This window comes from Hippopotamus amphibius, chromosome 6 (assembly GCF_030028045.1).
Source record: "Hippopotamus amphibius kiboko isolate mHipAmp2 chromosome 6, mHipAmp2.hap2, whole genome shotgun sequence".
Classification (NCBI taxonomy): Eukaryota; Metazoa; Chordata; class Mammalia; order Artiodactyla; family Hippopotamidae; genus Hippopotamus; species Hippopotamus amphibius.
Window position 1 is genome coordinate 165741753 of NC_080191.1, and position 10949 is coordinate 165752701.

At 36.8% G+C, this 10949-nt stretch overlaps 1 protein-coding gene across 2 annotated transcripts in view; it reads left to right on the top strand.

Annotated features, from left to right (window-relative positions):
• Positions 1 to 9435, top strand: part of CCDC50 (coiled-coil domain containing 50) — a 58751-nt gene extending 49316 nt beyond the window's left edge. For both annotated transcript variants that reach the window (XM_057738023.1, XM_057738022.1), the window contains 5 exons: positions 342 to 386; positions 492 to 596; positions 2681 to 2757; positions 7077 to 7183; positions 9009 to 9435. In XM_057738023.1, coding sequence (XP_057594006.1) covers positions 342 to 386; positions 492 to 596; positions 2681 to 2757; positions 7077 to 7183; positions 9009 to 9028 — 354 coding nt within the window. In that variant the 3' untranslated portion in view covers positions 9029 to 9435. The remainder of the gene's footprint in view (positions 1 to 341; positions 387 to 491; positions 597 to 2680; positions 2758 to 7076; positions 7184 to 9008) is intronic.
• Positions 9436 to 10949: the final 1514 nt, after the last annotated feature.

The following is a 10949-nucleotide window of genomic DNA, read 5'->3' on the forward strand; positions in this document are numbered from 1 at the left end:
CTCTCTCTGTTGAGAAACTGATTCCTTATTTATGGGTGGAAAAATCAAGACAATAGGAATAAAGTGTCCAGTTTACTCACTGAGTAAGTATTAGCAACAGAATTCCATATCCCTGTCTCTCCTGTACAGAGTTCTGATAATTCTCTAAGAATCCACTGTGGAATTTGATAGAAACAGACCCTGCTCTGGCTATTGAAGGCACACCAACTGTTTGTCATCTTCAGGGATATTGACCACAACTAGTTTCAAATACCAGTTTGTTTTTAGGTGGGGATTTTTTTGTTTAATGAATAACATAGATTCCAATTAAATTATACTTTTTTATATTTTCTGTACCATAGGCTACCCAGGTGGACATGAGGGCAGCTCAGGTAGCCCAGGATGAGGTGAGTTCGTGTTAGTTAATTTGTTTAGTCAATATTCTTTGGAAATATCCCAGTAATTTTCTACTGCAACTTTGCAGTCAAAGATACTGACTGGATTTTGTTTAGGAAATCGCTAGACTTCTAATGGCTGAAGAAAAGAAGGCTTACAAGAAAGCCAGGGAGCGGGAGAAATCATCTTTGGACAAAAGAAAGCATGACGTCGAGTGGAAGGTAGGGTCTGTCTGGGTTTTTTTTAATTGGAAATGCACTTAGAAATAGCCAGGACATGGAAGCAGCCTTGATGTTCATCAACTGATAAATGGATAAAGAAGATGTGGTACATATGTACAATGGAGTATTACTCAGCTATAAAAAGGAACGAAATTGGGACATTTGTAGAGACATGGATGGACCTAGAGACTGTCATACAGAGTGAAGTGAGTCAGAAAGGGAAAAACAAATATCGTATATTAACACATATATGCGGACTATAGAAAAAATGGTACAGATCAACCAGCTTGCAAGGCAGAAATAGAGACACAGAGGTAGAGAACAAACACATGGACGAGTGGGGAAAGCGGGAGGGATTTGGAAGGGAATGAATTGGGAGATTGGGATTGCCATATATACATTACTAATAAGAAAAAAAAATCTAATTGTACACTTTAAATATATGCAGTTTATTGTATGTCAATTGTGTCTCAATAAAATTTCTTAAAGAAAAAAAAAAGAAATATGCTTAGAACTGAAATGGGGAGTCCTCTTTTAGGGTAAGCTCACAAATATACTTAAGGTATACAAATTATCTGTATCACATATGTGAATCTGACTTGTAAAAGTTATTTCACCATGAAAAATCATATTGAATTCTTGAAAGTAACTATGTAAAGAGTTAACTGCTGAGGTTGAAAAACTCATTTCCTTCCTTGTAAGACCAGCTGAGATGCAGGTGCCTCTGGCCATGAGCAGTCTTAGTTTTACTGTGCTTGCCTTACAGGAGAATGTAGTGCTTTCTCATGCTCTTTAATTTCCACAGTGGCCTCTCTTCTCTCGACTTTCCCTGTTTGCTTGTATTGTCCTTCCTCCTTGATCGTGTGCCAGCTGTTTTCTCTTTCCTCTGACATCACTTGATCCATGGAAGACTGACAGCCATTCTTATCACCAGCAGTCATTGCTTCTGAAACCTTCTAGCAAGAGCTTGAACTGTTATCATCCCCTCATTAATCAGAAATAGTAGACAAAGTAGTCAGCGACTGCTGTTCATTCTGCTGTAACCTAATTGTTGTATGTGGTGATTGCACGTTTAATTGAACATATCTTACGCATTAGTTGTACTGTGTGCAAAGGACCACTCTGGACTCAACTATGATGGAGTAGGTATTTTTAAAGATTACAGATCAGAAAAGGAAGAGGGGGAAGGCCACATTTCTAGCAATATCAAGACCTCTGTCATTTCTAGATTCTGTAGCTGGTGCTGGAATTGTTTCTCTCCTGGAAAAGTTGGTATGAATATGCCTTAGTTTCTGAGCTTGATAATTATCATCCCTAAGTCAGATGTTCAGAAATAAGTTTAAGAGCATGAAGTTAGATTCTGTAGACTCTGCAAATCTGCCAGTTCTGTTACTGAACCAAACTTGGGTTCACTCACCCACGTGCAGTAAAGCCACTCTGGTGACACTCGGTTGTGATGAAGGAAAGTGCACAGCGTTCATTGTAAGGCTCCATGCAGGTAGTCTGGGACAGCTAATGTTCAAAAAGCCCGAACTCCCCGGTGGGTTCAGGAAAGCATTTTTTAAAGGCCTGGGGGCTAAGTGCTCATGGTCATCAAGTCGTTAACACCTTCCATTTGCTGGAGGTTTTTACATTTGTAAAACCACTCAGGGAGTGTGCACCAGATACTCTTATCTAGGTGTCTACTTCAGAGAGGAGCTAAAGCAGAGGATATGGTGGGCAGAGGGGCCTGTCGCTGGGAGGCCCCAGAGGGTCCTGATCAGTTACAATTCTTGTCAGCTGCCTTGTAGCTGTTAGGTTGATGATGGTGGCCAAGCGCACCTCTGTGGGGGAGCATGTTTGCATGTTTAGTCCACTCATCCGGCTGTCCTGAAAACCTGCAACACACTTTCATGACTATAATTTTTTTTTTTGTCTCTGAGTGGATGTATTTAAAAATATTTTATATTGCTCAGCTGGATGTGAGTAACCTGAAATTACTAAAGGAGAGTTTCAGATCATTTAAATAATCTATAAATCTAATCTTTCTGTTTGCTGTTTTCTGTATGTGTGTGTGTGTTTTTCTTTCTTTTTTTTCCCCATAGCCCAAGACAGCTAAATCACACTTAAAGTCAAAAGAGAGTGATGAACCGCACCGTTCTAAGAATGACAGGCCAGCACGGTAAGATAACACCTGAAAAGGGGAGTGAGGAACTTGCCCTTGGGGCGAGCAAGGAGATGTTGGCTGCCTGAAGAGAGTGTTTGTTCCTTGGAGAGGAGATCCAGAAATCTGCAGTTGTAAGGTGGTATCAAGTCTTGCAGGGTTATTTTTAATTTTGTTTTCAATTTTAAATTGGGTTGAACAAGTCAGATCAGGAAGATGGGGAATTTTACAGAAGCTGGGGTGTATAAGGGAAGGTGTACTCTTTGTTAGGACCAGTTCTTGTCTCTGAAGTCCCTGAACTGACTGCCCTCAGCTAGGAAGGGATGAAATTAACCATTTTCCTAAGTAAAATCTCAGGTTTTAAATTTTTACTGTGTTTCATGATCACACTGGTGTGCGTGACATTCACATACACCTGAATTCATTTCTGTGTGTCTCAGCATCCTAGGCAGGTACTCCTTTGAGTCTCTGCAGACTGTTCTAAATCCCACTAGATCAAATAGCTGTGGCTATGGTATGTATGTATACTTCCTGACTTCTCTCAAGCAGTCTGCTTGGGTCATGGTTATGGAGCAGCTGCTGTTTTTCCACCACAGATTCTCAACATTTAAGTCTCTGGGGAAGCAACTCTTATTTTTTCTTTATTGCTTTTCAAAGGGAAATTGATTGGAAGAGGAAGAGAGAACATTAAATAGAAAAAGACAAAACTAACGCTGAATCTAACATTTTGAAAACTAAATTATTGAAACTTTGTATTTTGGTCCTCATTATTAATAATGTTTGTTAGTTATTAAAACATAAGTTTTACACACTGGAAAATATACACTGTTGTTGCCGCTTAAACCACTAGACTTGTTTCCTTAAAGAGAATGTATGTAATGCCCTTAAAAAGCCATACTCTATTCTTAAACCCATTGGCTTTCAGAAGATAAATACCTTTCAGAATAATTATATCAGGCTGTAAAGCTTTTAGGGCAACAGTGGTGTAGTTTGTCTAATTGTATAAAATCGGTTCTTAGAGCTTTTAGTTACACACATGCCAAATGCTTTTTTAAAGCAAATTTCAGAACTATATACTTTAGCTTTATTTACATCCCTGCAATATCCAAGTAAAATAAGAAGTAACTAAACTGTTCTCAGTAGGTAAGTAGGTGTGGCATATTGTACTTTTCTTTAATAAAGGAAATTAAAATCACCTTTAGAGTTATTTTGCTGTCTTCAAAGTCCTTGGGCTTTTTAGAACACCAGTAACTTTGACAGCATATGATAGAACAGTCTGGAATGTCTATTTAAAGGATTTATTAAAGTTGAAAACAGGTTTCTGCAATATAATAGATACTCCTTAAAATGTTTGATGTATTTGATTATGAATATCAAATGATCCTGTGTTAAAAATGGCTACTGTAAATGAGTGAAAAGTGGCCTATGACTAGTTAGAACTGAAGTCTTTTTGACTTAAGAGGAATATTTGTCTTTAAACAGCATTTGCAGAAAGATTATATGTATGGCAAAAAAATATGAATAAGAATCTTATAAAACTTGTATTTTCATAGTTAAAACTTAAAGCCAGATATCTTATTATAGATATCTTACACAGTTGATATCAGAATGTATGCTTTCTGGTTAGAGTCTATGTTTTCCTCTTTCATATTTAGTCATGATGGAAGTTGAGTTAACCATTTGTACAAAAAGAGGTGGTTTCAAGAATTGAAACATGGAGCTTCCTAGTTCAAGATGTTTACTTCCGTGTAGTAATAATAATAATAGTGGTAGAGGGGGAACAGATTCTCATATAGAGCTTGTAGCAGTCATGGTTAAAAGTCATTTTCATCGTCCATTACAAGATTTCTACTCTAAAAAAGTAGAGAACCAGTTGGCACTCTGAGTTAATTCCAGTTCTTTGTAATCGGAGAAAGTTTCAATCCAAGTTCCAAATTGTTTTAACTATAGGATTTTATATTAATAATACTACTTGGTGTTTTAATTTTGCACTCTGCCCTTAGAATAACTTAAAAGATTTTATAAATCTCAGTTCCTACAGTTATTCTTATGAATATGAAATATAAAATATATTTGTCTCCACTTATTCATTTATCAGATATTTATTACCTAATAGTTGCCCAGAACTAAAGTAATCAGCAGTCAACAAAAACTGTTTCCTGCTCTTATGAAATTTATATTCTAAACAGATAATTATACAAATAACTATTATGACTGTGTTAAATACTAAGGATGAAAACTACAGGTTGTTAGACGAGTATAAGGAGACACTTAACAGTAGTCTGGGTGTCTAGGAGGGCTTCTTGAAGACATGGATTTTGAGTGAATTCTGAAACATATTTGGCTTTATCACTTAAAGAGATAAATCATTTCATAAGAACAGTTGGAAACAGGTAATCCTAATACAGCATAAACTATAAAACAAGTAGTTAACAAGATTTTTCCAGCTTTGGATATGAATACCCTTAAGTGAACTAACTGTGGTACAACACGTAATTTGGTAGGACCCCTGAAAGCAATAAGCTGAGATTTGTTCTCCATGTACTAATAATTGAACAAAACAGCACACCAGGAGGACTGAGGGCATTCTAGATTGATTTGTTTCTCCTTACAGGGGGGATTCTAGAGGATTTGTTGGTGGCCCATACTTTCTTTCTCACTTTGGCATCCCTTTCCTTGATGATGAGTTGATGGTGAGGCAATAACCATAGAGTTTTTTTGACAGTCCCGGTTGGCTTGTGTTTCCCCAGTTTCCGGTCACCAAATGAGGCTAATGAAAAGAGTAAAAAATAAACCCTGCCACCCTGATTACCATTCCTGTTTTCTTGAACATAAGTTACTTCTTTAGTTAACTGTCTTAATTCTGGAGTCAGATTGCTTTGTCTCAACTCTTTCTGCCAAGTCTTATGTTACTTTTTAAAGGTGAATGTTATACATATCTGTGAATAATGAAAGGAAAACACTATTTAATTTCTAGTATTTGTAAACCAATGATTCAAAAAAGAAAAACAAGAAAAGTGCCGCTTTATTCTTATGCTCATATTAATCATGTGTATAAATATGTATGAAGGTATGAAAATATATGCCACATACCATTTGAAAGTATAAGGAGTGTGTGTGTGTGTGTGTGTGTGTGTGTGAGATCTTGAATGCAGGTGACACGAATGATAAAAACACACACCTGTATAGCAGAGCATAGTATAGTAGTTAAGAGCACTGCTTTTTGAAGTCTCTTTGAGTTTGAGCCTCGGTTCTGCCACTTAACAGCTGTGTAAACCTAGATCACTTTCCTGATCTAACCTAATCTACCTTTAAAATGTGTGGATGATAGCTGCCACGCAAACGTGTCCTGAAAGTTGAGATCATCTCCGTAGAGCCTGTGACGTAGTCCTCCACACGTGCACAGGTCTGCATCCCATTCTGACCTCTTCCAGACACTGACTACCCAGGGCGTGGAAGCTGTTTAGGTCAGGGTGAGAAATTTGAATACTTATCTGTATTCTCATATGACAGAACCCATTATACCAAGCTGACTGTAACTTTCCAAAGTTCAAAATAGTTATGCTTTCAGTATTGCATATGTAATTACACAAAGCATCCTACATTGTGGTTGTGTTTGGCAGCTCTTAACCTCATCAGGTTCCATGCTGTAATGCAAAATGTGAGCACACCTTTGGGAAACAACAACGAAAAAAGGGAGAGATTTTGTTCTATCTTATCTTTATCAGTGCCAAAGTTCACAAAAATCTATGTTATGTAATTAAAAGAATAAAAAAGTTTGGAGTATTAAAATTTTCCCAATTTTTTTACAGTTTGTCTTGACATGAAAAGCTGCACCTGTGTAGATAACACTGCCCTTTCTTTCTCTAAGCTCTGCTCTGCCACCTGGTGGTGTAAGGAATTTGCTTTACATTTTCTGTGTTGACCAGTGTCCCCTCTCTGCCCTCCCTTCTTACCTGCCGCCCTCTCTGCCTTAATTACTTTCTTCCCTTCTATCCTTTCCTCTCTCTCTTTTTCTTCGTAAAACCTACCAGAACGAAGTATATTTCTCCTTAACGACAGTGATCCCATTAATCTTTGTCTCGCTAGCCCTAGATGCCGCACGCGTGTCAGGTGCTCAGAAATGCTTGTTTTGTTATGTGCGTCAACCCAGAGGGGCAGCGGGATTAAATCATTTATCCAGGGTCATGCACCTGGCCAGGAACTAACGTGAGGATTCTAAAATATTCTGGCTTTGTATTTCTGCTGCACATGTGTTTACCAAGTGATCCAGGGAGAGGTGGAACTGGAGTCATCACTACTTTAGAGTATCTGTTTAAATGCTGACTTTTCTTCAGGCCACCACCACCTGCCGTGACAGATGCTGAGGGTTTGGATAACACTTATTTTACAAACCAGCATAATTCCACACGTCACTTCTCAAAGTCAGAGTCTTCTCATAAAGGTAAGAAAAATATATATATATATATATGGTCAGGTTTAAGGTCTTTTTTAATAATCCTCATGCTGTGTTTGAAAAGCCAGATGCCGTCTTATAGATCACTGGAGTGGAAAAAGAAGTTATTCTTCTTCTCCGCAGATCATTATTCTTCATTTATTAAAAAAACAAACAAAAATGATTAAAAAACAGAAAGCAAACACCTTAAATTGAATGCAAGACTTTCTGTGTACAGTTAGTTGACCTTTGAACTGCACAGGGGTTCATGTATACCTGGGTTTTTTTCAGTAGTAAATACTACAGTACTACTACACCATCTGTATTGGTTGAGTCTGCAGATGTATATACAGAGGGCCAACTATACATTATATGTGGATTTTCAACTGTGCAGAGAATCAGCACCCCTAACCCCCACATTGTTCAAGGGTCAACTGTATTTGCATTTTCTCCAGGGAGAATTCGTGGCTTTTATCAGATGCTTAAAGGGTGACTATGTCCCCCATTTAGATCTACTGGGCTTTTACTGTCCTGGCTCTTGTTTCCCATCTACCCATGACTCTCTTAATTAGATTAAAATACACACATGCATACACACATCACACACAACACATCAAACAGAAGAAAAATGGGGCCAAGAAAATGAGGAAAAAATATGAGATCTAAGTTGGACCAGATCTTTCAAATGAAAGGAATAATCGAGTCTAGGTCCTCTGCCAACCCATAAGCATTCATTTATGTTTACTTTTATGACAGTCGTAAGATGAGATAGTGGAAGTGTAGTTTCTCATGTTAATTTGCTCATCTAAAAATGGAGTGATTTTAATGGTATCAGCATTTTCAGGACTATATAAGCAAACTATATGAAAGCAGATTGTGACAGACTTTACAAATATTGGTCTTAATTGATACTTATTATTTTTTACGGTTTTTGAAGATATCTTAGGTGATGTTTTCATTATCCTTTCCCACATCTAATGATTACCTTCCCAAACTTACTTAAATTTTCTTTTCTGCAGTGATTACAAGATACCAATGCACAGGTGTCACTCCAGACTAATTAAATTATTTGAATTTCTGGGGGCAGATTTTGCCAGGCATTGGTATTTTTTTAAAAAGCTCTCCTTCTCCTGCTCCCCTACCATTCTGTAAGTCATCCAATGTTGAGAATAAGACAAAAAACATTTATTTAAAAGATGAGATTAGTTGAATATTATCAAAACAACCCATACACTACAATTTTCATCGGTTGGGGGCCTTTTCACCATCCCTTGTTTAACTGGGGGGAGCTCATGATTTTCTTTCTCAAATTATATACATGCATTACTTTTAGGAGGTGTCTTCCTGTCCTTGACATATATTTGATACATAATATTAAAGTAACACATTGATTCTGAATATAAATACAATCTCCCTAGGTATCTTCAGGAGATTGGTTCCAGGACCCCTGAGGATCTCAAAATCCTCAGATACTCAAGTCCCCTTTGTATAACGTGGCATGGTATTTGCCACACATCCTCCCCTAAACTTTAAATCATCTCTAGATTACTTATAACATGTAATACAATGCAAATGCTCTGTAAATACTTGCAAACATATAGCAAATTCAAGTTTTGCTTTTTTGAACTTTCTGGAAATTTTTTTCTGAATATTTTGAATCCGCAATGGATGGGTAACCTGCAGATATGGCGAGCCAGTTGTATTCCTACAACCGAGAACAAACAAAATATGAACCACTTGAAGTACATAGAAATATAGATAAATTATTTTACCTGAGCCAGGAGACAGAGTGTCTCCGAGATTTTCCCTTCATCGCTTTTCCTTCTCTCCCCAGGTTTCCATTATAAGCGGTAAAAACCTAGGAATCTGCCTTGAAAACGGACTCACTGTAGCAAAATTACTGGATGATACAGAATGCCTTCCATGCTTATTTTTTTCCTCCTATATTTTGTATTCTTCAGATTTATCCTCAAGTGTTTTTTGGACCACAAATAATTTTCATTCACTTAAAGTGGTTTGGTTATCCTGATCACTTGGGCAGTATAAGAAAATCTAGCTTCTGAATATTGGCCACCTTTATGCTGCATATGGTTCCTGGGGTATAGTATCTTAAGAATTCTATAAAATGCCATTTTCAATAGGTGTGGAGTTTTGATATCTAGGGAATAGGCTTTACTTAGCAATTAGAATTTTGTGGAGATATGATCAAAGTAAAACGTGATGTTTGGATGCCATGCAGAATAAAAGAATATAAGAAATAGCTTTTTTTCGTGCATTTAGTGTATGATATATTGAAAGACAGAGGCTTTTGCTTTTTTTTTTTTTTTTTAACTATTCAAGGAAAGAAAGAAATCACAACCATAAAGTATTAAAAAAACAAACCTGAAACAGTTGAAATATGTAACTGACTCCCAGGACCGTAGAGGTCTTATGTATCCTTACATGCCCTCCTGGGAGCATTGGCCTAGATGTCGATCACTAACGCCATCTCTGCCATTGCCGCCTCAGTAGCAAGGCTCTCTGAAGCCTCTGTGCATTGGAACCTTTATTAGTATTTACTGGCAAAAATTGAATTCTCTGAAGTTTTAACTTAAGTCTGTGAAAAATCAAGTGAAAACGAAAAACTGAAAATGAAAAATTTTGTATCCCGTCTCTTATTTGACATTTACTTATAAAGCCAAGGGGAATGGAATTGGAAAGATGTTTATGTAAGTGATGATGCCATCATTTTCTCTGGCTGTAAGATTGAAGGTTTCCTCGTAGCAGCATTTGTTGGCAACCTCTGAAAAATATTTTGTGTATCTGTCAATAAGTAGATTAATTGGACATGAAGTTGAAGTTGATGAAGGGGTTCTTCATCCAATATTTGGGTCTATGCATTTGTTAATGACACATGGGCATTGGATTCCTTTTGTGCCAGACCTTTAAACCCCTCTTCAAGAAATCTGGAATGTTTGTCCATCTTCTAACCTCATGGAAATGCCTCTTTTCCCATACTAGTTAGTTAACCTAAATATCAGTCATGCTATATATATAAATAATATCCTTCCAGCTTGACTTCCTGTTATTTTCCATTGTATGAATCTGACGTTTTTGGCATTTTAGTATGATGTTTGTTTAGGAAAGAAATCTTTGGGTGATTTGAGAAAAATTGTTAATCCATTCTTTTCCGGCTGGGAACTGGCTTCTGTTTGCCCTGTCTTTCGAGGTGGTCTTTAAAGTTGGGCAGTATTGGGAAGGTTTTTAGACTAGTTTCTCAGAGCAGATTTGGGTTTTTCATTTTGAGAAAGATCTTTAGTTTCATAAAGGTTTTGGACTGTATGAACTTAAGTAAAAGATATCTAAGAATTAAGCTTTGGGAAAACGATAATCTAGAAAGGAACAAAACCCTTAGGGATGTAGTCATTTCGGAAAATTGGGGAAAGGGAGACTGACAGGACTTTGAATGTCCAAGATGAAATGAATGAGGAAAAATCTTTACTTAAAAAGAGCAGGGCAGACCAAACTGAGGTCCTAACCTTAAATCAAATTCCAGAGGGTGGTTTCAACAGCCAAAGTTTAGGCATTGTTGATTTACAGTAATGCTATATTTTTCTTTGTCTGCCCTGTGATTTTGCTTCATGTTTTAAAAAGTTTTTTATGATAGCTTTAAAGAAAAAAGTGTATTTTTATTTGAAAATCAGGCAAATGGGCAAAACATCATTTGCCATATTTTTATTTTTTTAATGTTTATTTTTCTATCTCATACAATCATCAGTTCTTCATTACAAATTCT